The following is a 27,850-nucleotide window of genomic DNA, read 5'->3' on the forward strand; positions in this document are numbered from 1 at the left end:
CCCGCCCGCCCGCCGATCTCCGAGCCGCCGGCCCCCGCGCCCGCCGCCCGGCGTCCTCCCCCCGCCCCCGCAGAGGGCCGACCGCCCAGACCGCGGGTCCCGGGGCTCCCTGGGCGGGGCCGACCCCAGGGAGCCCCCTGACTGCCTCCCAGAGCCGGGTAGGGAAAGGGATCCTAGCCCGCCGCCGCCTCCGAGCTGGCCGCCAGGTGAGCGCCGGGACAGGTAGGGACGCAGGTCGGGCCCCGTGTCCCGTCCGCACGCCCAGCTGGGGGAGCCCGGGGAAGGACTTCAGCCCCAGACCCGGCCGGCAGGGGCGGGTCCCCGGGAGTCCCGTTCCCCAGCGCCCCCTGCCCGGGCCCCGCCCGGGTCCCCGGCCGCGTCCCCGGCCGCGCCAGCCAACTGCGCCCCAGTGAGTCCAGAGTCAGGTTTCAAAGGCCCCAGGTCGTACGGAAAGGAAAGGGCTTTGCTTTTAAAACGGGTCTCCTGACGCCCCCGCCGTCCACTCCGCTGCTCCCCAGCCGAGGCCACCCTGGGACAACCCTCCCCCCCCCCAAAAAAAAAGTACCGGATCAACACGTGTACGCGGCAGCCCGCGAAAGGCCAGACCACTTTTCTGATTTCTCTCCTCGCTGGCAGCCCCTTCGCCAAATCGGTGAATCAGAAGCCTCCGAGCACCGGTTCTTGATTTAGCAAGTTTGTTTTTAGCTGCGGCCGCGCTTCCCAATTTAAGATTCGTTCTTCTGAGTTAACTTTTGCAGCGTTGAGTAATATTTTGTAGCGCTCCGTATCTTGTTCCTGTCGATCGGGAGCCTCCAGCCTCGGAGAGCATCCAGTAGCCTAACACTTTGGAAAGAGCGCAATATTAGGAACCTACTTGTAAAAGAAATGCTTTCTGAAGGCCCCCAGTAGGACCCGAGAACCAAAGAGCAGTAAGGCCCACAAAGCTCTGCATCGAACCCAGCCCTTTAAACAGCAGCCCCGCAGTCCGCTACAATTGTGTGTAATTAAATAACTTTTTCAGATATGGCAACAGTAACTCGTGATCTGTGGTGTTTCGGCTTAAATTTTTGCTCCTTTTTGTTCCTCTGGTAGTTACTTACAGACCTTTAAAGCAAACCCTGGGATTATTTCTTATTTTGTCAACTTTTAGACAATGTCCAGTAATCCCTTGCTAAAAATAGATGGAGACAGCGTTCCTGGTCTCCGAGTCTCTCTCCTCCCCGTGTAATCCCACATTACTTGTGACTTCTCTATTGGCTGCCTTTGTAACATCAAAAAAGAAGAAAAAAAGTTTTTGTTTTTGTTTTTAACGTGTTTCTTTTTCCATGAAATATTTATAGGATCTGTTGACTCTCCATTTAGTGAGGTCTGGCAGAGGAATCTGCCTTAATATTTTTTTAAATATGTTTTTATATTTATTTAAATAGTATTTTTTTTCATCCAATCAAGTCATATTATGTGGTTTGTAAATCAAATAGAAATGAGTCTACCTTTTTTTCCCCCTATTATAGAAGCACTGTCTCTACGAAAATAGAAGGAGGGGTAGTGTTTTAGACTCAAAGGGATTAGGGGGACATGACCACCCCCAGCTCTGTGTGAGTCCCCAGTATTGTCAGAAATCCCTACAAAAGTCCATGGAAACAATGGGGAAAATCATTCATGGAATGAATATTAGATAGAATGGATGTCTCTTAAGAAATGGTGTTCAGGGATTCCTGGGTGGCGCAGTGGTTTAGCGCCGGTCTTTGGCCCAGGGCGCGATCCTGGAGACCCGGGATCGAATCCCACGTCAGGCTCCCGGTGCATGGAGCCTGCTTCTCCCTCTGCCTGTGTCTCTGCCTCTCTCTCTCTCTCTCTCTCTCTCTGTGACTGTCATAAAAAAAAAAAAAAAAAAAAGAAATGGTGTTCAGTGGTAGTGTAGACCTATAGTGCCCCCTTATTCTGTCTTTTTTTAATCTTTCTTTCTTTCATTTCTTTCTTTCTTTTTAAAGATTTTATTTATTTATTCATGAAAGACACACAGAGAGAGGCAGAGACACAGGCAGAGGGAAAAGCAGGCTCCATACAGGGAGCCTGATGCAGGACTAGATCCCGGGACTCTGGGATCAGGCCCTGAGCCAAAGGCAGACACTCAACCAGTGAGCCACCCAGGCATCCCTCTTTTTTCTTTTTTTTTTTTTAATTCAATTTAAGTAACATATAGTGTATTATTAGTTTCAGGGGTAGAATTTAGTGATTTACCAGTTGCATATAACACCCAGGGCTCATTACCCCTTACTCTCTCTTAGAAGATGCACATCAAAGTGTTTAAGAATTCACAAAAGATAGAAAGCAAATATGGCAAAACATGGGACATAATAGAGATGTGCATTTTACTCTCCATTCAACTTTTCCATGAAACTTTTATGATAAAATTGGGGGGAAATAAAGTAAGACAAAGTAGAAACTAAGGAGATCAAGACATATTTACGTACGGTGGCACAAACTCTGGAGTCCTCCACACCCAGGTTCAAATCCCAGCTCTGCCCCTTGCATGTCAGGTGACCTCCGTCCATGGCTCCACTTCTCCAGCCTGTTTCCCCAGCTCAAAACTGGACCTGTTTGTGAGACATCTGTGAAATTGTGTAAAGCCCTGGCCCCTTGTGAAGAGCAGTTGTTGCAGTTAACTGTAGCTATTAGTTGTGAAGGATTTTTCTTAACTATCATAGTGTGCTATGCTAACATCATAACCACAGTTGGGTCCTTCCTTCTACTCTTTTTTTCTAGAGATAGGTTTTTTTAAAGATTTTATTTATTTATTCATGAGAGACACACAGAGAGAGGCAGAGACACAGGCAGAGGGAGAATCAGGCTCCCTGCAGAGAGCCTGGTGTGGCACTTGATCCCAGGACCCTGGAATCACACCCTGAGCCAAAAGCAGACGCTCAACCATGAAGCCACTTAGGCGCCCCAAGATAGATTTTTTTAAGTAGGCTCCACACCCAACTCTGGACTTGAACTCACAACCCTGAAATCGAGACCTGAGATCAAGAGTCAGCTCGCTACCAGCTGAGCCACCCAGGCACCCTCAGATAGATTTTGAACTTGGCATTTTCTTTTTCTGTTTTAAAATTCACCCAATGGCTCTGATCTTGCCATTGGTCTTTTTTTTTTTTTTTTTTTTTTTTTTTGCCCTGCTGTGTTTGGTCCTGACTTCCTAGGCACTGGTCCCCTGAGCACCCCCTTCCTGTGGTGAGGTTTCAACGACGGCATGATGCTGACACGGAGGTGAGGTGGGTGCTCTAATCCCACCTCACCTCTGTGACATCCAGGGCCAGGCCTGGATCTCACTTAATTTTCCCGTAACCACAAAGAGTTGGGAATTATTAGAAGTTCACAGTGTCTTATCTAAAACTTTGGGGCCCAGATGAGTTGGGGAAGTCAGACTTTCTGAAGGTGAGGCAAGTCATGGGGAACCCATTCTGAACATTACAGAAGACCCATGGGGGTGCCGGGGAGCACCGTGTAATCAAACACACAGGTATGGCTTCGGTGAAATGCGTGTTCATACTCGGTGGGATAATCAAACCTCATATCAGTTTGGCTCATTTTTGCCACCAAATGGGTCTGGGAAAGACTTCCAGTTTTCAGAGCTTTTTTGGATTTGGGGACTGGAGAGAGGATTCTAAGTGTACCTGCATTTCTCATTTTACAGAGAGGAAATTCCACTCAGAGAGGGAAGGTCTGATCTCCCCAAGGTCATGAGCAAGAGTTCGGGGTGGGGCTGAGCAAGGGGTGACTGACCACAGAGAACCTGCCAACATTCACCTCCACCCCAACCCCCTCCTCTGAGGCCTGTCACCAGCAATTCCCCAAAGCAATGTCCTTTGCCTGCCTTGTGATGCCTTCTCGCCCAGAAATATCATTGCTGCCTCCTGGGAATGAGATGATGTGCAGAAAGAATTTTCCGGAGTGCCTTACACAAAGAAAGCACTCGGCAAATGTGAATTATAATTTGTGCTAAGATGCGATGAGACCATTTCCTTCTGGGGTTCGATAATATCAGTGGTGTTTATCGAATAGCATTAGTAGTTTTTAAATTATGAAATATAACATCCACACACGAGAGCTTTCCTGTGTGCATCGGGTTAGCAGCCTTCTCCCTCCCGCAGGGGGACCACCACCCTGACTTTTATGATACTCATTTTCCTAGTTTGCTCTTCTTTATATGATTTTAAGACCTATGTGTTCATCTATAAACAATATTGGATTAGGTTAGCCTGTTTGTGAACTTTCTGAGAGCAGCACCCTTGGTGTGAGTAGACAATTTAGCATCCAAGCCAGGAAATTTTGGAAGCACTAGGGGGTGGCTAATTACCCTAGTTACCCTGGGACTGTAGGTATTGTAGACCAGGACGCCCCAGGCAACTCAGGCTGTCTGGTTGTCCTAGGACTCACACTCTTGGTGCCCTGTGTGTCTGGCTGTCTTTAACCCCAAATTAAGCTTTTGAGGTTCATCCAGGTCGGTGTGGATGCTTGTTAATTCCTATTTATCACTACCCAGCGTACCATTCTGTGACTACCTTAATTTACTTATACATCCTACAGTGGATGGGCATCTGGGTCATTTCCAGACTGGAGCTATTAGAAACAGTCATGTCATGAATATTCTAGTATGTGTTTCCTGGCTCTGGGGTCAAATTGCTGGGTCAGGGGACAGGCATATTTTCAACTTCAGTGAAAAATGCCCATCTAAGGGTGCCTGGGTGGCTCAGTCGGTTAAGCATCTGCCTTTGGCTCAGGTCCTGGGGTCCTGGGATCGAGCCCCGCATCAGGCTCCCTGCTCAGCGGGAAGCCTGCTTCTCCCTCTCCCCCCAACTCACGCCTGCACCCATGTTTGCTCTTTCTCTCAACTAAATAATTTTTAAGAAATTTTAAGAAAAAAAAATGTCCATCTCCTCTCCAAAGTGGTTAGACCAATTTATACTCCCATCAGGACTATATGTGTGTTCTCACTGATAGCATTTTAAGTAAATGATGGTGATGATTTGCACTGCTTGGTTGATTGGTTCGTTGGTTTAAAAAGAAGCATGTTCTTTATTATGTACCACGTTCATTGCACTCAAGTTAAAATACAGCAAAACGAGAAAAAAAAAAATACAGCAAAAAGCCGAAGGAACTTTACCTCCCATGTCACCCACACCGTGGCCCAGAGGGCACGTGGGTCACTGAGGGGGGTAATAATGAAATGACAGAGAAATAGAGAGTGGGATCCAGAATTAGCTGTTACCACATGCATGAGAGACTGTACTTAGCCTGCTGTATGCATTCCCCTGCTCCCCCCCTCCACCAATTTTTAATAACTGTACTTTTTAAAGGTTATGTGCTATTGACCTTTGTAACTTCAGATTTTCTTTTTCTGTTTTAAAACACTTCTTATTTTTCGTTTTGGCAACTTGTGATTCCCATGATGGGAAGTAGCTGAGCCAAGCGTCCTGGTCTCCCCTCCCCCCCGACCTTCGTTTTCCCATCTTTTGTTACTTGTACATTTATTTTCAGTGTCAAGGTTGATAACGTCTACAGTCTGTTCCGTTACCATATTTAAGTCTTAGAGGCTTTCACTGTAGAGTTTCCAGGGTTTTTGTGACAGCTTTAGTGAGATGTAATTTACATACCATAAAAGTCAGCCCTTTAAAGTATACAATTCAGTGATTTTTAGTGAATTGACAGAGTTGTGCAACCATCACCAGTTTTAGAGCGTTTCTGTCACCTCCAAAATATCCCTTGTGCCTATTTGTGGTCACTTCCCTGTTCTCAAGCCCAGCCCCAGGCGACTACTAATCTTTCTGTAACTTTAGATATGTCATTTTTGGACATTTCGTATATATATACATCATACAATATGTGGCTTTTTTTGTGTGTCGGGCTTTTTTCACTCAGCATGCTGTTTGGGGGGTTCATTCATATTGTAGTTTGTACCCATACTTCATTCTTATTGCTGAACAGTGGTCCATTGTATGGATAATCCACATTTTGTTTATCCAATCATCAGTTAATGGACATTTGGGTTATTTCCAAATAGATAATGCTGTGAACACGCTTTTGCCTGGACACATGTTTTTATTTCTCCTGGGTAGACAGTCTAGTGATAGAATTGCTGGGTTTCATGGAATGCTTATGTTTAACTTTTTTTTTTTTTTAATGTTCACCCTTTGAAGAAACTGCGTATTTTCTTTTTTCTTTTTTCTTTTTTTTGAAACTGCGTATTTTCCAAAGTGGCTGTACCACTTTACATTCCCACCAGTCAACACGTGGTGGTTCCAGTTTCTCCAGGTTTCTCCAGGTACTTGCCAATTTTTTGAACAATAGCCATTCTGGTGGGCATGAGATGGTGTGTCCTTGTGATTTTAATCTGCATTTCCTTAATGACTAATGATGTTGAGCATCTTTTCATGCGCTTGTTAGTCATATGTATATCTTCTTTGGCAAAATGTCTCTTCAAGTTTTTTGTCTATTTTTAAATTGGTTTGTTTGTCTCACTGTTGAATTTTAAGTGTTCTTTATATATTCTGGATATGAGTCTTTTATCATATAGATGATTTGTAGGTATATACTGCCAATCTATAGCTTCTCTTTTCATTTTCTCAGTGGTATCTTTTGAAGTGCAAAAGTTCTCAATTTTGATGATGTTGATGATGATTTTGATGATAAAAAAAATCAGGTTTTTTTCCTTATATGAATCACACTTTTGGTGTTACATCTAAGAAGTCTTTACTTAACCCAAGATCATGAGATTTTTCTTCCCATTTTCTTCTAAAAATTTTATGGTTTTAAGTCTTGCATTTTGGAGTGTGGCTTATTTTGAGTTGATATTTGTATATGGTATGAGGTAAAGGCCTAAACTCATCTTTTTGCATGTAGATTTCCCATTACCATATGTTGAGAAGACAATCTTTGTGCTAAGAGACCAGATCTTAAATGTTCTCATCACAAAAAAGAAATGATAATTAAGTGACGTGATTAGAGGTGTTAGCTAATGCTAAAGTGGTAATCATACTGCAATATTTAAATGTATCAAATCAACACATTCACTTTAAATTTATACAAAGTTATATGTCAGGTATATATACATAGATATAACCTTTTTCTTCTGAAAACTGATAAACAGATCTAAGGAGAATGCCACTAGCCTCCAGATCAAATGGATTCCTTTTTCTTGAATTTTGTTAAATGGACATAACATGGATACAGTTAGGGTATATCATAGCTGGACCATGACTTTCCTAAGCTGTTTTTTGTTTTTCCTGCAGTTTGTCATAGCTTTAATTCCCCCCTGCCTTTTTTTAAAAGTTGTTTTTTTTTTTTTTTAAGTAATCTCTATACCTGGGGCTCAAACTTACAACTCCAAGATGAAGAGTCACATGCTCTATGGACTGAGTCGACCAGGCACCCCTTTAATTTTTCCCTTTTGAGAAAATTATTTTTCTGTTTCTAATTTATCCAATCTATTTTTGGGAATTTTTTTTTCTTCTAGAAGACAGTCTTCCTTTTATAATATCTTGTTCTTGCTGTGTTTTGGATATCCTCTCTAATCTACATTACCCAGGGCCAACTACATAATTTTCAGGGCCCAATACAAAATGCATATGCAGGCCTCTTGTTTAAAAATGATTGAAAAAAAAAATGATTGAAAATCTGGGGATCCCTGGGTGGCTTGGCGATTTGGTGCCTGCCTTCAGCCCGGAGTGTGATCCTGGAGTCCCGGGATTGAGTCCCACGTCAGGCTCCCTGCATGGAGCCTGCTTCTCCCTCTGCCTGTGTCTCTGCCTCTCTCTCTCTCTCTGTGTCTCTCATGAATAAATAAAATCTTAAAAAATATATATATATTTTTAAAATGATTGAAAATCTCTGGTTTGTAATAACAGCATTACAACAAGCATGGAGCCCCTGCAGGTCACATCCCCATGAAGCCTAAAGCTAGCCTTGTGTACTAATTTCCTTTTTTTTTTTTTTTAGATTCATTTATTTATTCATGAGGGACACAGAGAAAGAGGCAGAGACATAGGCAGAGGGAGAAGCAGGCTCCATGCAGGGAGCCCAATGTGGGACTTGATCCCGGGACCCCTGGACCACGACCTGAGCCAAAGGCAGATGCTCAACCACTGAGCCACCCCAGCATCCCATTGTGTACTAATTTCCTTATGTGTTCACTTGGCCCTCTGAAGAGTTCTGTTTCCTCTGGGGTCAGTTCACTGTAATTCTGCCTATTTACCTTAATACTCTTCTTTCAGGCTACTAGTTTTCTTCAAGCATCTGGTGATCCTTGCTTGTCCAATCACATTTTCAGACAAACAAGGGGCTGGGTGCCTGGCTGTCTCAGTTAGTAAAGCATGTGACTCTTGATCTTGGGGTCATAAGTTCGAGCAATGTGGATTGCGTGTAGAAATTACTTAACAAAATAAGATTTTTTCAAAAAAGTAACTGGTATGAAATTTGGGGCTATTATAAATACAGTCCTGCTTTCCCACTGGCTTCTTTGTGCAGTCGAAGGGATGACTGAGAACTCTGTGTTTTGAGACAACACTTATTAGTGTCACCATGGAGCAAGCCAGTCTTTGCTGGGAGCTCACTCTCAATTGCCAGAATGGGAAGGGCTACTTTCAGGGACACCAGCAGCCTAGGCACTTCCCTGAGCTTCATGCAGTTCCTTTAGAGAACAGTCATCCCGTATGGTTTTGTTTTTCCTGTGTGTGAATGTTGGGCAGCCTGAGGTCTGTGCAGCAACACATGAGAGGGGTGGAGGGGGAGCAGGGAGCCCATAGCATGGTTTTTTCAAAGATGGGCAACCTCTGTCCTCACTCTGCCCTCTCACTCCTGACTCGCACTCCTACCCCAGCCTGGGCTCCCCCATCTTTGGACTCCTGACTGTAGGTCCCTTACCCCACTTTGAGTTCAGTCCTGGCCCCTACACTTTGTCTGCTTTATGTCTTTCTGAAATCTAGTGACATTTCTTTTTGGTGATGGGCTTCTTTCTGTTCACTTTCCTTTTTCATTCTTTTGCTGTCCCTAGAGAGGATCCCTTTGAGAAGATCAGACTGCCCAGGTTCCAATCCCCACTCCACTTCTGACTGCTCTGTGACCTCATGTGAATCATTTTGCCTTCCTGGGCCTCAGTTTCCTCATGGTGTGAAAATTAGCTGGAATAGTACAGAAGTCACAGAATGGCCACACTCATTCAGCTCCTGGGTCTGCAGATCTGTCCGATCTAGCCCATACTGTGCTTTAATTGTTGTTGTTGTTGTTGTTGTTGTTGTTGTTGTTTTTTAATGCATTGCTAACACTTAAAAATTGGGTGATTTTACATAAAAACTGGGATTTCTAGTTTCTTTTGGAAAGCTGGAAGATGTGGCCAAAGTGGGCCCATCTTCCTACGTGGTAGTAAATTAGCCAGAGCAAGTATTGGCACAGCCTTCAGGCTAGCTGTACCCTCTGGCTTGCCAGTCTCCACTACTCCCTGTCTGCTTCTCCCAGCGGCCTCACTTAGGATACTGCCTGTCTGTTGTAGGCATTTGAACTTGGTATTCCTGGAATACTATTTCCAGGATATACTATATCCATAGATATACTATATCCATAGATACACGATATCTAGCACAGGACCAGGAGGCAACAGTGTGAATAGGGGCTCAAATCCAGCCCTTGTTCTGATTGCTAGGCCACCAACCCCAGGGCTGCATTCACCCAGAAGGGATGCCCTTTAAAAAAAATCTATCCAAGATTTTTACTCAGGGGGCACCTGGGTGGATCAGTCAGTTGAGTGCCTGACTCTTGGTTTCAGCTCAGGTCATGATCTCAGGGTTGTGAGACTGAGCCCCAGACTCTTGGTTTTGGCTCAGGGTTGTGCGATTGAGCCCCAGACTCTTGGTTTCAGCTCAGGTCATGATCTAGGGGTTATGGGATCTAACCCCTCATCCAGCTCCATGCTCAGTGGGGAGTCTGCCACCACTCTCCCTCTCCCTCTGTCCCTCCCGCTGCTTATCCTCCCCCTGCACACTCTCTCCCTCTGAAATGAATAAATTAATTTTTAAAAATCTACCCAAGACTAATAAAAGCTAGTATAGGCCCTGGTTATCAATAGCTCAGTCTGCCTTCTTCAAGAGGAAGCCACACTAAATCTTTGAACATGCAAACAATTCTAAAGAGCAAAGAATTTTGATCTTGTCTTACTGCTGATTCTTATGTAACCCATATGTTGCAGTTAGAAACAACGTCAGCACTATAGTTCAAGAGCAAAGGCTTAAAATTAATAAGGGAAAATGTCAGGTAGAGGAAACTCTCCCGAAGGCATGATAAACAAGCCATTCTGTCGAAAATTAAAAAGACAATTGACAATACCAGGTGCTGGCAACCGCTGCTGTCTTACGTTGTTGATGGGAATGCAAATGGCACAACTGTGCTGAAAGAAATTATTGGGTGTTTTCTGGTAAAGTGAAATAAACACTTACTATATGCTCCAAGGATTTCACTCCTAGGTATTTAGCCACGAAAAATGAAAACGTATGTCCACACAAACCCTTGTACGTGAGTGTTCATTGCAGCCTTATTCAGAATAACCCCAAACTAGGAAACAACCCACTGTCCCTCATGCTGAGTAGGGATAAACAGATTGTGGTTTACCTGTTCAGTGGAATAGTACTCAGCAATAAAAAGGCTCGAACTCCTGATTGATACGTGCAACAATGTGCATGGATCACATAGATGTTACCCTGAAGGAAAGAAGACACGAGGAGCCTATACTGTCTGTATCAGAGTCCAGTCGGGAGACTGAAACCACACAGTAATTAGACGGGAGAATGTTTAATATGCAGAATTATTCATTATGGCATGGAAATAGCTACTAAGAAATCAAGAGAATGCTAAAGAATATAGAAATAAGAGACATAAGGAGCACCCACTGCCTCTATGATCCAAGATAGCTTGAGAAAGGTGACAGTCCCAGACCCTGGTCTCATTCCAGAACTCTTGCAGGAGCCTCACAAAGTGCAAAGGAGTCCCTGTGGTGCTTACGCCTTGAACGTGATGGAAATCCATCCTCTGGAACTTGCCAGAAGTCTGTCCCCCTGGGATGTTGGGGAAGGCACTTCCCAAGGAAGTGCCTCATTCCAGGCACTAGGAAACTGCCTGAGGTGGGTGCCAGGGCAAGGTTGGCTTGCACTCTGTAGTAGGAGGGGCCTGAGAAGAGGCCTGCCCTGGGGGAACCAAGACTGGAAGCTGGAACCAAAAAAAAAAAGCTTCTTTCTGTAATGTTCCTTTGGCTCCCTCTACTGGAGAAACTCAACACGTCAGCCGGCACAGGAGCACAGGAAAAGTATTTTTGTTGGTTTTTTTTTTTTTTTTTTAGGAAAAAAGATTTATTAATTCTTTTAAAAGATTTTATTTATTTATTAATAAGAGACACACAGAGAGAGAGAGAGAGAGAGAGAGGCAGAGACACAGGCAGAGAGAGAAGCAGGCTCCATGCAGGGAGCCTGACGTGGGACTTGATCCCAGGTCTCCAGGATCACATCATGCCCTGGGCCTACAGCAGGTGCTGAACCACCGAGCCACCCAGGGATTCCAGGAAAAAAGATTTAAATTGGTCAAATTCCACAGTCTGGCAACTTGGAGTTGGAAGGCAATTGATAACCAGCACATTATATGATTCCATTTATTCCACATTCCATTTATTCTAGAAAAGAATGGTGACACTGACAGAAAGACTAGCGGCGGCCCTGGGCTGGAAGCGATGGTGGAGGATTGGGTGTGTGATGGAAACGTTCCATATCCCGCTTGCGGGCACGGCTACACGGTCATATACAGTCACAACTGAAATTGTACACTGGAAATGTGTGCACTGCATTGGATGGAAGTTATACATCAGTAAAGATTATTTTTTAAAGAGATCCCTTCTGGGAAACATAGGGCTGGTGCACAAATAGAAATAGACACGCACACGTGTGCAAAAGCAGAGCAGAGATGCACCCCAAGTCCCCCCGCCGAGGTAGCCCAGCTTGCACTGTGCTGCATATCTCTCCGTGAGGAATCATTGGAGGTAGCACCATGGGCATTGGCTTGGTGCCTTGCTCACTTATTCTCTCTGAGGAGTTCACGTCCAATGGGGGTGGCATGGGGAATTGGCAGGCTTTAGAGGGGGCAGTGAGCTTCACATGTGCCACTCATCTTCGGTCCTAACTCTTTCAGGTTATCAAATCCTCATTCTTAGAACAAAACTTCTTAGTTGCTTCATTACCTTTGGGTCTTATTCCTTGAGTCCCAAGCCTGGCTTCGGGATATTATTGCTCATAGCAACCCTGTTGGGAGGTAAAAGCAGTAGTTATCCCCATATCACAGACAAGAAAACTGAGGCTCAGAGGTCAGCAGCCTACCTCCGAGATGCCCAGGAAGAGGCAAAATCAGGATTTGATGCCAGATTACCTGCTTCCGGTGGGAGCTCCTGATTACCACCTGTGCTGCTGGGGGCAGCTGCCCCAGGTCCTGAAAACCCTTGGAGGCCCCTTGCCCTCCACAGATGGCTCCTAACAGGCTTTATGGGTACTGAGTCTTCGACAGTTGGGTCTTTTCTCTCCCCATGACTGTATAATGAAAAATTTCAAGCATACAGGAAAGTTGAAATAATTATACAGGGAATAAACACTGACTCCTAAGGAGAGATAGTGACGATAACCCACATATTGTTTAGCCTGATCCTGAAGTATCACTCCTCCTAGTAATGCTTTGGTCAGTCTTCCATATTCATGAAACAAAACAAGTCAGTGAAATGACATCTCAAGTACAAAAATGGATAAAGGGGCACCTGGGGGTGCTCAGTGGTTGAGCATCTGCCTTTGGCTCAGGCTGTGATCCCCGAGTCCTGAGATTGAGTCCCATGTCAGGCTCCCCACTGGGAACCTGCTTCTCCCTCTGTCTATGTCTCTGCCTCTCTCTGTGTGTCTCTCATGAATAAATAAATAAATAATCTTTTAAAAAATAAGGAAGGAGCTAAATTTTTTAAAATGTGGATAAATATCACAGCAAGAAAAAGTGTTGATAAATGTATAAGGGTTACCCATAATTTATTTTAGTATATTATTAGCTGATAAAATCGCTTTTCTAAATCAACTAAAAACTGCTAAAATTAAGAAAGATAGAAATCCATACAAATTAAGTACTAAGGGATGCCTGGGTGGCTCAGCGGTTGAGCATTTGCCTTTGTCTCAGGGCATGATCCTGGAGTCCTGGGATCGAGTCCCGCCCTGGGCTCCCTGCATGGAGCCTGCTTCTCCCTCTGCCTGTGTCTCTGCCTCTCTCTCTCTCTCTCTCTCTCTCTCTCTCTCTGTGACTATCATAAATAAATTTAAAAATTTAAAAAAATTTAAATAAAATGAAGACCATTTAATGAATCGGAAGCCTTGAAGATGACATTCTACTAGCTGGTCTTTGTCAGAAGTATGCAGTAGCTGGAGAGGCCCCATGGAGAGAGGGAAAAGCCTGTGGGCAGGAGTACCCAGCTCTGCAGCCCCCCAGCTGAGTCTCCCCATCCCAGGCGCTGGGAGCGGGACCCAATATGCCCTGAGATGACCTGGCCCCACCACTGCCTGACGCCAAGGGCACTCAAGCCCCTGAGAACTGCTGACCCATGCCCGGGCATTTCCCAGCTCCAGAAAAGAAAAGAATCTTAAAATAATGGTTATTGTGAGTGTATTCCAGCAAACACACCATGTCAATGGTATCATCACTGAGTCATAGAGATATTTTGGGGCAAAACTTTCCAGTCACTGTAAAAAGGTGTCTGGCCCTACACAATTTGAGGAAGTGCTGAGGAGAGATAAGCTAGCTCACTCATTTCCAGGGGTGCCTTTATTTTGAATATTTACTTGAGAGAGTGGGAGAGGGCACGAGAGGGAGAGGGAGAAGCAGACTCCCCGCTGAGCAGGGAGCCCAACCTGGGACTGGGACCCTGGGATCATGACCTGAGTCAAAGGCAAATGTTTAACCGACTGAGCCACCCAGGCGCCCTGGGCCTGGTTAGAATTTTTAATGCTGCCTGAAATTCTCTTGGCAGAGAATTTTTTTTAAGCTTTTATTTTTAAGTTATCTCTACACCCAACTCGGGGCTTGAACTCACAACCCTGAGATCCAAAGTTGCAAGCTCCACCGACTGGGCCAGCCAGGCTCCTCAACTGGCAGAGAATGTGTTGTTGCTCAGCACATGTAGGCACCAGGACACGAGTCATCGAGTCATTGACCACAATCTCAAGATGCGAAAGATTCCAGAGATTTAAATAAAGCAAAATAAAGGTATTACATCAACAAAAATACCTGTAGTCAGAACAACTAAAACGGGGCAGCCCGGGTGGCTCAGCGGTTTAGCGCCACCTTCAGCCCAGGGTGTGATCCTGGAGACCCGGGATCGAGTCCCACGTCAGGCTCCCTGCATGGAGCCTGCTTCTCCCTATGCCTGTGTCTCTGCCTCTGTGTGTGTGTGTGTCTCTCATAAATAAATAAATATTTAAAAAAAAAAAACAACCAAAACGTGGAAGCAACCCATGTCCATCAGCAGATAAACGGATAAGCAAGATGGAATATTATTTAGCCTCAAAAAGGAAGGGAATTCTGACATAGGCTACAACATGGAAGAAACTTCAGGCCATTATGTTAAGTGAAGAGGCCAATCTGTATGATCATTTCTCTTATGTGAGTTACATAGAATAGTCAAATCCCACAGTCAGACAGTAGGAGAGTCGTTAGCAGGAGGGGTAGGGGTGGGGAGTGACTGTTTTACTAGGTGAAAAGTTTTAGAGATGGTTGGTGGTGATGGTAGCACATGAATATGTTTAATATCACCAAACTGTCACTACTTACAACTGGTCAAGATTGGCATATTGTGGGTGATGTGAATTTTACTACCAAAAAATGGAGAAAAAGAATTAGCCTCATGGAACAGGCAACAAATGAAAATAAAGTAGATTTCTGAATTTTAAAATAATAACAGACCAGCAGTCAGGACTTAAAAACAGCGTGATTTTATTTTTTTAAGATTTTATTTATTCATTTGACAGAGGGAGAGAGAGAAAGCACAAGCAGGAGGGGCTGCAGGCAGAGGGAGAAGGAGAACCAGGCTCCCCACAGAGGGCTCGATCCCAGGACCCTGAGATCATGACCTGAGCCTAAGGCAGATGCTTCACCGACTTAGCCCCCCGACCAGGCACCCCAAAACATGATTTTAAAACAAAAAATCAAAGAAACGGTTTCCTGAATTACATACTACACTCAAAGCAGATACGTATGCTTCATAGGCAGGAAGTGGGCAGTCAGGGTTTGAACCCTGGTCTGTGTCTGCCACCAGCACACCCTGACTGCTTCTCATCGGGGGCTCTTTTGGCATCTGGGGCAGGACAGGTCACGAGCCTCGTCCCCTTTAGCTGGGGCCGCATACCAGTCTACTCACAACGCAGCGGCCTAAAACCTTGATCTTATTATTTCATGGCTCTGGGGATGGGCTGGGCTCGGCTGCACGCATCTCAGGGGCTCCCTTGCAGGGCCGTGGGACAGTGGCAGGGTCTGGGTCATCGGAAGCTTGTCCAGCCCTAGGCCTAGCATCTGGAATGAGACTCCAACAGCTGGGGCTCCCCAGGCCTTTCTCTGCCTTCACGGGGTCTCTTCAGGGCAGCCAGGCCTCAGGGGTGACTCGGGCTGTGGTGGGTGTGGTGTGCGCCTTGCTCTGGCTTGTGAGAGCCGATTGTGGGCCGTTCTGCAAACTGCACAGTCCAGGGACTTCGCGTTGGTAGCTCACGATCTGCCACAGTTGGTGTGTTTTCACAGACATCAGCAGCTGCTACGAACCCAAACTCTTTTCTTCTCCTAGAGAGCTCGTTGGTAAGCACTTAGGAGCACTCCACACCAGACTCGGGGTGCCCACAGCCCGTGTCCCGAGAGAGCCAGGCGGTGGCTGCATCTTCTTTTACGACCCGGCCTTGGAAATCACTTAGCAGTGTCACGTCTGAAAGTTGAAGCAGTCACAAAGGCCTGCTCATGTAAAGGAGAGGGGTGTGGACTCCAGTTATTTCTTTTCTTTTTAAGATTTTATTTATTTATTCATGAAAGAGAGAGAGAAGCAGAGACATAGGCAGAGGGAGAAGCAGGCAGAGAAGGCAGAGACATAGGCAGAGGGAGAAGCAGGCTGTGGGGAGCCCAATGTGGGACTCGATCCCCAGACCCCGGGATCACACCCTGAGCCAAAGGCAGATGTTTAACCACTGAGCCACCCAGGTGTCCCTAAATGCCAGCTGATTATTAGCTATTCTTTTCCCAAGAACCATTTGGGAAAAATCACAACCTCTGTCTTAAAACCTGTCTTATAACCAGTCACTCTGTATCAGGGTGAAGGGGGGTGTTTGGCATTTTGCCATGTCCATGGATCTCAAGCCTGATACAAGCTTCTTTCTTTCTTCCTTCCTTCCTTCCTTTCTTTTTTAAGATTCATTCATTTATTTGAGAGAGAGAGAGAGTGCGCATGCACAACAGCCGGGAGGGGCAGAGGGAGAGAGAGAATCTCAAGCAGAGATTGAGTGCAGTAGACTCACGCTGAGTGCAGAACCCAGCACGGGGCTCGATCTCACGACCCTGAGATCATGACCTGAGCCGAAACCAAGAGTCAGACGCTTAACTGATTGTGCCACCCAGGCACCCCTTAACAAAACCATAATCAGCTTATTTAAAAAATAATAACAACTGTCATGAGTTGAGCACTTACAGACATTAGACAACATGACAAGCATTAGATCATTGAAGCCTCTTAACCCAGGGCAAGCTCCAATGATCGTTTTGCCCATTAAACAAGATGATGGGATTCCGGGAGATGACCCAGCTCCAGTGCTTAGCACAGGGGCTTCATAAAGGCCCAATAACTGTCACCAGTGAAGAAATTGTAGCTAAATGATTGTCATTCTTTCATGATGTGTAATAATAGCAACTAACATAATTTAGTGTTCAATATTAATTGAATCCCAGTCTTATTTCTGAGACACCAGCAATCTTTCTTAAGTGCTTTACAAATATTAACCTGTTTCATCCTACAACAACCCTGTGCAGTATGTTATGCAGGATGTTAACACATCCTCGTTCTCAGAGCACAAAGAGATTCAGGGACATGGCCTTGGTCATGGTCCCTCTAGGCAGGGCCGGAACTGGTCCAACCCGGCTGTTTGGATCCAGGCAGGAGGTGTTCATTGATAGGCTACTCTGCCCTGATGGAGAAGATGAAATGACTTTCTCACCAGGTCTGAGCCTAGTCACTGAGTTCTTTTTTTTTTTTTTTAAGATTTTATTTATTTATTCATGAGACACACAGAGAGAGAGGCAGAGACACAGGCAGAGGGAGAAGTAGGCTCCCTGTGGGGAGCCCAATGTGGGACTCAATCCCAGGACCTCAGGATCACTCCCTGAGCCAAAGGCAGATGCTCAACCTCTGAGCCACCCAGGCATCCCTAGTCACTGAGTTCTTGTTAAATAAAGGTGTTTCACCTTCCTGTGCCTCAGTTTCCTCATCTGTGGAGTGGGTTTCCGACATGATGATTCATTTGTTCGTACACTTAACATCTTTTCATTGCACATTTATTATGTGTCAGGCACTGGTACGGACACCATGGTATCCAGTATGCAAAAGAAGGAACAGATCTGCCCCCATGGTAAAAAAGGTATTAAGTAGGGGGACCTGGCTGGCTCAGTCGTTAGAGCGTTCACCTCTTGATCTTGGGGCTGTAAGCTCGAGCCCAATGTTGGGTGTGGAGAGTACTTAAAATCTTTTTTTTGGGATCCCTGGGTGGCGCAGCGGTTTGGTGCCTGCCTTTGGCCCAGGGTGCGATCCTGGAGATCCGGGATCAAGTCCCATGTCGGGCTCCCGGTGCATGGAGCCTGCTTCTCCCTCTGCCTGTCTCTCTCTCTCTCTCTCTCTCTCTCTCTCTCTCTCTGTGACTATCATAAAAAAATTTTTTTTAAATCTTTTTTTTTAAAGCATTAAGTAAATTACATATATTTAGATGTGTGGTGTGTTAAGAGGTGACAAGAACTTTAGAGAAGTATAAGGGAAGGGGGAGTAGGTGGTGGTCATAAGGCCTTGAAATAAGGTAGCCAAGGATGGTCTCATGGACAAGCTGACATTTGGGCAAAGACTTCATGTGTGGAGACAAGCATAGCAATCCTCTGGATCCAGGTGGAGGGAAGAGCATGTGCAAAGGGCCTGAGGTGTCCAGGCTGGTGTGGCTGGGCAGACTGGGTGAGGGGAAGGTGAGGGTAAGCAGGTGATGGGACAGACTGTGTGGGGCCTCTGAGCCACAGTGAGGATGCTGCCTTTATCCTGAGTGAGGTGGAACCCCAGGGGGTTTCTGAGCAAGGCAGGGACAGGACCTGACTCAGGTGCTCCCCACAGCCGACCTGGCTACTAGTGAGGAACAGACGACTGGGGAAAGAAGCAGAGAGAGACAGTGATGGGCCAGGTGGGAGGTGTGTGAAGAAGCGAGATCCCCAAGGGAGTGAGTCGTGATGGAGACTACAGGAGGGTCTCTGACATTGCCAGATCAGGAGGATGAACAGCCCAAGAGCCTCACTAGGAGCCACCAGGCCAAGGGGAGGAGTCCAGGGGGTGTGGTGGCTTGGAGCCAAGTGAAGGGAGAGTCACCTCAGTGCCAGGTGCTGCTAACAGGTCAAGCAAAGTGAAGACTGAACCTTGACTTTGAGTTAGCACCAAGATGACCTTGACATTTCAGGGCAGGGGGAGCGTTGCAAAGCCTGATTAAAGAAGGTTTAAGAGAGAATAGAAGTAGAAAATTTGGAGGCAGACACTGGAGACACCTTTTTTGAGAAGTTTAACCATAAAGAGGAGCAAAGAAATGGGGCCATAGCTGGAAGGGGAGATGAAGTCAAGAGAGGGTTTGTTTTCAGACGAGAGGGATGACACCGCGTGGGCTGCTGAGAATGATCCAGTGCAGAGGGGTATCCAAGGTGCAGCAGACAGCAAGAACTGTGAGACTGTGGCCTGAAGTGGGCGGGAGGGGTGGGAGGAGGCCACCCAGAGGGCTGACGTTTGTAGGGCAGTCACGGGTGGGGGGCTGGTGGGAGCACAGAGGCCACAGGGCAGGTGGTAGACAGGGTGGCGGGCACCTGGCAAGTTGACTTATCACTTGTAATTTTTTCTGCAAAGTAAGAAGCAAAGGGGAAATGAAGAGGTGGAGGGAGGTGTGATGAGCTAGGGGCTGGGGGAGAATGTGTGAAGAGTTCTCTATAGAGAGGAGGAGCCCGTGGGTGACAAACGTTATTCTGATTGCCAGGCAGCATTCCCAGCTTGAGGGTCAAGTTCACAACCTTGGAGTGAGACCAGCCAGTGGAGTTGTGCGTTCTTCGGCCACCTTAAACTGGATACAGCCATAGGGGGGCAGAGGGCTGGATTGCACCAGGGACATGTGTTGGAGGAGCCAGCGACAAGGATGTGTGCAAAGAATGTTTTTAATGATTAAGCAATTTCAGCGGGATAAGGAAGAAATGAAGCCTCGAGGGGATGAGGGTTAGTGCAAAGGAGGTAAATGCAAAGGATGGGGGATCACAGCGGGCTAGAAGAATCAGGGAGGGGGTGTCTGGGGCGGCTAGAAGGAAAGAGCTGGAGCCTGAAGGGGTTAGGGGTGGAGAGTGAGCTCCCTGAGATTGAAGATCTGAAGACGGTGGTTACTGAGACGAGGTCTAAGTGTGACCATGGAAGGGAGAGGCTGAGGGGAGAGCAGGTCAGGGAACAGAGGCGGGTGGCCCAAGGAAGGATCATCTACCTGGACGTGGAAATCACCAGGAATGTTGAGAAGAGCAGCCTGAGTGGCAGTGAGCCTGGAGCTAAAATCATGAAGTGAGCAGTGATCTGGATCAGCAGATGACGCACACGGCAGGGTAGCGAACCATCTACTCTGATGGGAATCTTGCTGGGCAGTTTGGGGGAAGATGGGAGAATGGTTTGGAGGCAGCACCAGGAGCAAGATTTACCCGCTTGAAAGGGCCACAGCGGAGCTGGGTTTTGGTTAGCGAGGTGACAAGAATGTTCAGGGGAGAGACTGAGGAAATAGGTTTTGCTGAAGGCAGTTCCTGAGTTCCAAGGGCGGGAAGAGCTGGGGCAGGTTGGGGTACGGGGTGGAGACGGTTCCCTCCTCGGTGGTTTTTTCTGTTGCTCATGGTCATACATGAAAACTGCTTAGCCTGACGCAAGTGCCCCGGCCGGATATGGTTAGCGGTCCTGGGGGAGCCCTGCTCACACCAGGGGTCTTCTGCTCGAGGGGGTCAGGGTGAGAAGCCCATCGCCTGAGCCAGTTGGCAGTAACTAGGCGCCCGGTTTGCACGGCCGTGGCAGTCACCCCCACCCTGCAGTCCCGGTCCCCCACGGGAGCTGATGGGGTCATGGTCAAGCCGCAGGGACTTTGTGTCCGGGGAGAGATGTAGGGAGACCGAACGTCCCTGATCTGCTGACCCCTCTCAACCCGCAGGACTCCGGCGGCCGGAGATGGGCGCCCGGCCCTCGCGGCGGCAGCTGCCCGCGGAGCCGCCCATCGCCTTGGACGCGCTGCCCCCGGAGCTGCTCGTGCAGGTGCTGAGCCACGTGCCTCCGCGCGCGCTCGTGACCCGCTGCCGCGCAGTGTGCCGCGCCTGGCGCGACGTGGTGGACGGACCCACCGTGTGGCTGCTGCAGCTGGCCCGCGACCGCAGCGCCGAGGGCCGCGCGCTCTACGCGGTGGCCCAGCGCTGCCCGCCCCACGGCGAGGACGAGGAGTTCCCGCTCTGCGCCTTGGCCCGCTACTGCCTGCGCGCGCCCCTCGGCCGCAACCTCATCTTCAACTCCTGCGGCGAGCGTGCGTGCCGGGGGCGGGGCCAACTGGACGGGGCGGGGCCCGGGCGGGCGCCAGGGGGCGTGGCCGCGGGAAGAGGCGGGGCTGGGAGAGGCACGGGGTGGGAGGGGCCGGGTGCTGCGGACCGCGGAGGGAGACAAACTGGATGGGCGAGAAAGCGCGGGGAGCGGCGCGCGCTAGGACTGTAGACTCGGTGGGCGGGGCCAAGGAGGGAGGAGCCAAGGAGGGGAGAGCCGGGAGAAAGCTGATTGGTGCTGGCGGGGGCGGAGCTTGCGTAGAACTGAGAAGCCTTGACACTGAGCCAGTAGGCGGAGCCGGAAGCCTGCGGTAGGAGGGGGCGGGGCCGGGAGAAGCCGAGTAGACGCGGGGGCTGAAGGGAGACGGGGCTGGGGGCGGGGCGCGCGGCCGGGGAGTCCCCGTCTAAAACCCCGCTGTGTCCCACAGAGGGCTTCAGAGGCTGGGAGGTGGAGCACGGCGGGAATGGCTGGGCCGTGGAAAAGAACCTAACGCTGGTGCCGGGGGCTCCTTCCCAGACCTGCTTCGTGACTTCTTTCCAGTGAGTGGCCCGTGACCCCTGGGGCACGGCCCCGAGGAAGGAGGGGGACCAACCCCTCGGTCCTCATCCTCACTCACCTTCACCCTCTCCTTCCCTCGTTCGCTCATTCAAATACTTGTGGAGGGCCCGCCAGGCACGGTTTTATAAGCCAGAGATACGGGGAACATTCAGAAAGGGGGCGGGGGAGACATTAAACACAGACATAATGACAACAAAATAACAGATCTTTGGAGAATTTGCTCGGTGCCAGATGCTTCACATATTAACCCTTTGAATCCTGACAACCACTCTGTGACATACATAGCATTATCTCCACTTTATAATAGGAAACGGGCGCAAAGGGTCGTCGTCATCTAATACATGGTGGAGCTGGGATTTGAATCCAGGTAATCTGGCTTCCGAGCTTCTGACGGAGATAAATTCTACGAAGACATCAGAACAGCTGACTGGTTGATGCTCTTTATTCTCATGCCCCAGACCCATCGTCCTCGCTGCCTCCCCCCATATTCATTCTCTGAAGGCCTTATCCAACCGTCTAGTAGCTGCCAGTATATAGGGGTTAAGTGATGTCTTGATGTTTTAATTTGCATGTTTTGATTTACTAACAATTCATCTCTTCACGTGCTTGTCAGTTTTTTGGATTCCCTCTTTTGGAAATTGCCTATTCACATTTTCTCTTAGGGTTGATGTCTTATTCCTGTTGATATACAAGAACTCCTTGCGGGCAGCCCGGGTGGCTCAGTGGTTTAGGGCCGCCTTCAGCCCATGGCCTGATCCTGGAGACCTGGGATCAAGTCCCCCGTCAGTCTCCCCGCATGGAGCCTGCTTCTCCCTCTGCCAGTGTCTCTGCCTCTATCTCTCTCTCTCTCTCTCTCTCTCTCTCTCGGTCATGAATAAACAAATAAAAAATCTTAAAAAAAAAAAACAAAACAAAACAAGAACTCCTTGCATCTTTTAAATGTTAGCCCCTTGTCCATCCTGGACGTTGTGGGAATCTCTCACTCTACCATTGCTATTAACTGTATCTGTTCATGGTGTTCTGTTATTTTCATATAATCAAATTCATCTCTCCTTTGCTTTAGAATCTTTTTGAAATTTTGTGTAAAAAATCCCTCCCTACCCCTAGATCCTAACAGTATTCTCTCATAATCTCTTCCAGTGACTTCAGTTTTATACTTCATATTTATTATTTTTTATTTTTTTAAAGGTTTTATTTTATTTTTTAAGATTTTATTTATTCATAGACAGAGAGAGAGAGAGGCAGAGACACAGGCAGAGGGAGAAGCAGGCTCCATGCAGGGAGCCCGATGTGGGACTTGATCCCAGGTCTCCAGGATCACACCCCAGGCTGCAGGCGGCGCCAAACCACTGCATCACCAGGGCTGCCCCATTTATTTTTTTTTTTTAAGATTTTATTTATTTAATCATGGGAGACACAGAGAGAGGCAGAGACACAGGCAGAGGGAGAAGCAGGCTCCATGCAGGGAGCCCGATGTGGGACTCGATCCCAGGTACCCAGGATCACGCCCTGGGCCGAAGGCAGGCGCTAAACTGCCAAGCCACCCAGGGATCCCCTATCCTTCACATTTAGATCTTTAATCCACCTTTGAATGTGGTGTGCTGCGTCTATCACTTACAGTTTCCGTATATACCTAGGTCTGTCCCTGAGCCCTCTGTTCTCTTCCACTGGTCAGCTTATCAGCTCTTCCACCAGGACTACACTATTTCTATGACGATGGCATATTCAAATTAGGGGAGATGGACTGTTTACAAAGGTGTAGGCAGACACAAGGGATAGGACATGAACCCCGGGCTGGTAACAGGGAAAGGGTCATTACCAGCCCTAAGCCTGACAAGGGTAAGGGGAGGAAGCAGTTCCTGAGCCGTAAGAGAGGGAAGGCTGTGAGGAGAGGGCCCTGTGGAGCTGTGCCCTTCCATGGAGAGACACAGCAGTCCCTCAGTGATCCCTTTGGAGGGAGCCAGGAGGCTAAATAACCTGATTTTACTCTCTTCTCCTCCTTCCCTCTCCTGCTAGAGCTTCCCATTGGCTGACCCAGCAGAAAGGGGAGGGTAAGGGAGGCCTATCCATATAGGCAGTGCAACCTCAGACCCTAGGGCTCTGCACTTTAAGAGGCTCCAGAATTCCCTGCTCAATGTGGGCCTCCATGTGTCCTCATGTTCTAGTCCCCACAGTTCTAGGGACATACAGGGACATACAGGTCAGCCTCCTGGAGCCCAGAGCATGGTGGAGCATGGTGGAGGGGATGTGGGAATGCCCAGCCCATCATACATCTTGTCTAGTAGAGCGAACCCCACGGGCCTGCTTCACACAGGGGTGTTGGGAGGCTTCTTGGAGGAGGTCATTTCTGGGCTGTGACTTTCTGCCTCACCCCTACACCATCTCCCCTTCCCAGATGGTGCTTCAAGAGGCAGCTGGTAGACTTGGTGATGGAGGGAGTGTGGCAGGAGCTGCTGGACAGTGCCCAGATCGAGATCTGTGTGGCCGACTGGTGAGTAAAAAATGGCAACCTGCTCTGAGCACCCTCAGGGCTGGCAGCAGTTCTGCTGAAAGGGTTCCCTGTGCACCTATCAGCCCCCTGGCCTGGCCATGCTACTGTGCGCCCTTCATAGTGAGGGTGAGAGGGGAAAGGATGCTCTCATGTTTCAGAGGCGGCGGTGGGGGGGGGGGGGGCAGAGTCCTGAGGAGCCCAAAGCCCCCACCCCCTGCATGCTTCCCTGTCCCTCTTCAGGGGGCCCCAGGTTGACAAGGGGGCCACTGACTGGCTTGGCCTAAAATAAACGCCCCATCTCACCCACTCCACCCTCATTGCCCACACTCAGCACAAACCCTAAGGGCCTGTGGATACCCAAGGCCTCAGAAAGGTTCAGAGCACTGTGTCCTGAGAACTGAGACTTAGAGGGGCAAAGTTGGCAGGGGGCACTGGTTCCAGAGCACCCCGGTTCCTTCACAAAGCACTCAGGCTCTTCCTTCAAGCTCTTGCTCCTCCACAAAGTCTAGTTTCTTCCCCCTGGCTCTGGCTCCTCCCCAGAAATACCCAGGCTCCTCCTCCCCTCCTTGGGGTCAGGGAGCCAAGGGGTTGTGGTTCCATCCCAGACATCATACTCCTTCCCCCTACACACACACACACACACACACACACAGGGGCATGCACACATCCAACGCAAAGCCTCTAGAATCCACCCCAAGAGCACCCAGGATCCTCCCAGCAAATTCCCAGGCCCTGACTTCTCTGTATGTGGTGTGGGTATGTGCGCCCCTCACTGGGGTGCAGGGAGGCTTAACCTTCAGCCTCCCTCTCCCCATCCTGGAGACCAGGTGGGTGGCGGGGGCATCAAGGCTCACCACCACCTGGCAGGTGGGGTGCAAGAGAGAACTGTGGCTGCATCTACCGGCTCCGGGTCCGCCTCCTGGACACGTACGAAAACGAAGTGGTCAAGTTCTCGGCCTCACCCAACCCAGTTCTTCAGTGGACTGAGAGAGGCTGCCGACAGGTGGGTCCAGACTGCCTTCCACACCACCCTGGCCTGCGCAAAGACACACCCCACCGCCTGCCTGCTCAGCTTCCCTTCTCAGCCCTCACCACGACCGAATGTCTCTCACAATAACCACGAACAATCACCGAGCCCTTACTTCATCCTGGACGCTCTTCCAAGAGTTTTGCCAACCGATTCATTTTATTAGCAGAGCACCTGCGGTGTGCTGGGCACTGCTCTAGATGCTTGGGATGCGGGGGTGGGGGGGGCGCGCAAATCAAAGTCCTTCCTCTATCCCCATTCTAGAGCATGGAAAGTTAAGTGACTGGCCCCGAGTCACACTAAAGCATGCAGGGCTCCATGCACACCCAGGCAGACTCCCAAACTTGTTCATGGAGTCATCACATCTGTTACCAAAGTAACTTTTATGGGGCGCCTGTGGGGCCCAGTCGGTTAAGCATCTGACTCTTGATTTCAACTTGGGTCGTGATGTCAGGGTCGTGAGACTGAGCGCTGTGTCGGAGCCTGCTTATGATTCTCTCTCTCTTTCTGCCCCTCCGCCCCCCACCCCCAGCTTGGGCATGCTCTCTCTGAAAAAAAAAAAAAATCAAAGTAACTTTTGAGGTGGCCTTGTTTCCTCTCCTGATCTCCTCCTCCCCACCCAACACAGATCCAGAAAGAGCCCATTTAAAAGTGAGTCAGATCACAAGTCTTTCCTCTGAGGGCTGCATCTCAGAGGAAAAGCCCAAGTTTTATCATGCAGCTATAAAAGGGGATGAAGTGTGGATCCATGCTACAGCATGGATGAACCCTGGCAGTGGGATGCTAGGGGGATGCTAGGGAGAGGCCAGGCACAGAAGGCCGCATATTGTAGGATTGCATTTATACAAAATGTCCAGAGGCAGCAAAGCTCATAGAAAGAGAAAGCAGATAGGTTGGCTAGGAGGAGGAATTGGAAGTGACAGCTAATGGATATGAGGCTTTTTTCTGGGGTGATGGAAATGTTCCAGAATTAGATAGTGGTCATAGTTGCAGAACATTGTGAATATACTAAAAACCATGAAATTGTAGTTTTAAATGGAGCATTTTGTTAAGTGAATATTACCTCAACAAAAAAAATCTTCACAAGATAAGAAAAGCCAGAAGCCAAAGTCCTGCCATGGCCCACAAGGTCCCTCATGATCAGCCCGTTACCCCCAACGCCACCTCCTGTTCTCCTCTCACTCTGCTCCAGACACAATTCTACCTCAGGGCCTTTGCGCTGACCGTTCCTCTGTTTGGAACACTCTTTGTCCTGATCCCCACATGGCTCCTTCCCCGCTTCAGGTCTCTGCTAAATACTGCCTTAGTGGTGCCTCGGCTCACTCACTTAACCTCACGCCCCTGCCCCTTACCTGCAGCTGTCTTCAGGGTCTGACTCTCCCTCTAGATTGTCAGCTTTGGGCAGTCCCAGTGGCTCAGCGGTTTAGCGCCACCTTTGGCCAGAGGCGTGATCCTGGAGACCCAAGATCGAGTCCCACGTCAGGCTCCCTGCATGGAGCCTGCTTCTCCCTCTGCCTGTGCCTGCCTCTTGCTCCTTCTGTGTCTCTCATGAATGAATGAATGAATGAATGAATGAATGAATGAATAAATAATCTTAAAAAAAAAAAAAAGATTGTCAGCTTTACCAGGGAAGGGCCTTTTTGTTTTCTTCACTGCAATATCCCCAGCACCTAGAGCAGGGCCTGGTACCTCACCAGTCCTTGGGGAGTGCCTGTTGAGGAGGTGGAGGAAGAGAAGGCCCCACAGGTCCTCACTTTCTCGCTCTCCTTCCCCATGCAGGTGTCTCATGTCTTCACCAACTTCGGCAAGGGCATCCGCTACGTGTCTTTTGAGCAGTATGGGAGAGACACGCGTTCCTGGGTCGGGCACTATGGTGCCCTGGTGACCCACTCCAGCGTGAGGGTTAGGATCCGCCTGTCCTAGCCAACCAGGGTGACCCAGCCTTCCAGAATGTGTACTGCCATCTGCCGGACATCATCATTGGTCAAGAGCAGCTTTGCAGCCGGGAGCCAGAAGCCTGTAGACAGTGGGGGTCCCATGTGGCCCATTCCCGGCAGACCTCCAGTGAACCCCACTTGCTACTGCTTCAGCATGGTGGCCCACATGCTGTGCAAGAAACTGGAATCCAACCAGGCTGCTCACACTGCCCCAGCTTCCTGGGGTGGGGGAAGTCACTCAAAGTGACTCAGAGATGTTTACTTTGCTTGCAAATTGTTTTCTTACATGCGTGGATGTCGGTCAGTAGACTCAGTCAACACACAAAGGCCAAACCAGGATTTGGAATAGTAGGGGAAAGCTGCTGACAACCTGGGACAATGACTGGGAGGGATCCCAGCTGCTAGCAGGGAGCAGAGGTTAGGCGGGGGTCTATCCTTGAGGTCACTAACAGGAGCATCAAAGGGGACCCTCTCTGCAGTCTTGGGGAGTCTCTGGGATTCGGATGTGGAGCCTGTGCAACCTCCTCCAGCACCACCTATCAGCACCTGCCCATTGGGCCTGGCTGGTGCAGTTTCTTTCAGAATTCTGGAGTCCCTGCTGATCCCCAAACCATGTCCCCCACCCTACCTCCTGCCCCTACCTCAGGACAGCTCCCCTCCTACTGGGCAACAGACTGCTTTTCTCTACTCTCTGGTGTACAGACTCCAGGAGCAAGGCATGCCACAAGGGAAAGAGCGCCTGCCTGCCTCCCTGGTGTCTCCTGCTATCTCCCCAGCTGGGCCCAGCCAACAAACTAGCTCAATAAAATTGGTGCTAAATGTGAAATGACAGGGGACTTTTGTCTATAATCAATGCACTGTCCACCCCCAGCCCTGATCCTAAAAGGCCTTGTGGGATGTTTCCAACCATGAGAACTTTAGGTGTA

General features: G+C 48.7%; 1 protein-coding gene across 2 annotated transcripts; it reads left to right on the plus strand.

Moving 5' to 3' along the window:
• Nucleotides 1-27,753, plus strand: FBXO17 (F-box protein 17). 2 transcript variants are annotated; one of them, XM_055310326.1, is made up of 6 exons: nucleotides 1-206; nucleotides 20,535-20,897; nucleotides 21,339-21,450; nucleotides 23,865-23,960; nucleotides 24,828-24,963; nucleotides 26,767-27,753. In XM_055310326.1, the coding sequence occupies exons 2-6, from the start codon at nucleotides 20,552-20,554 to the stop codon at nucleotides 26,908-26,910; spliced, it is 834 nt and encodes a 277-aa protein (XP_055166301.1). In that variant the 5' UTR covers nucleotides 1-206; nucleotides 20,535-20,551; the 3' UTR covers nucleotides 26,911-27,753. The 2 variants fall into 2 exon arrangements, with proteins under 2 accessions (XP_055166301.1, XP_055166300.1); XM_055310325.1 differs by having other exon boundaries at nucleotides 174-222.
• The last annotated feature ends 97 nt before the right edge of the window (nucleotides 27,754-27,850 follow it).

Source organism: Nyctereutes procyonoides, unplaced genomic scaffold (assembly GCF_905146905.1).
Source record: "Nyctereutes procyonoides isolate TBG_1078 unplaced genomic scaffold, NYPRO_anot_genome, whole genome shotgun sequence".
In the NCBI taxonomy this organism is placed as follows: Eukaryota; Metazoa; Chordata; class Mammalia; order Carnivora; family Canidae; genus Nyctereutes; species Nyctereutes procyonoides.

What these genes read in the sequence shown, in the direction of transcription:
- FBXO17 (XM_055310326.1), top strand. Translation starts at nt 20,552, where the DNA reads ATGGGCGCCCGGCCCTCGCGGCGGCAGCTGCCCGCGGAGCCGCCCATC. An exon ending in TGCTTCGTGACTTCTTTCCA is followed by an intron (nt 21,451 to 23,864) that starts GTGAGTGGCCCG and finishes TCCCCTTCCCAG; the next exon opens with ATGGTGCTTCAAGAGGCAGC. An exon ending in CTGAGAGAGGCTGCCGACAG is followed by an intron (nt 24,964 to 26,766) that starts GTGGGTCCAGAC and finishes TTCCCCATGCAG; the next exon opens with GTGTCTCATGTCTTCACCAA.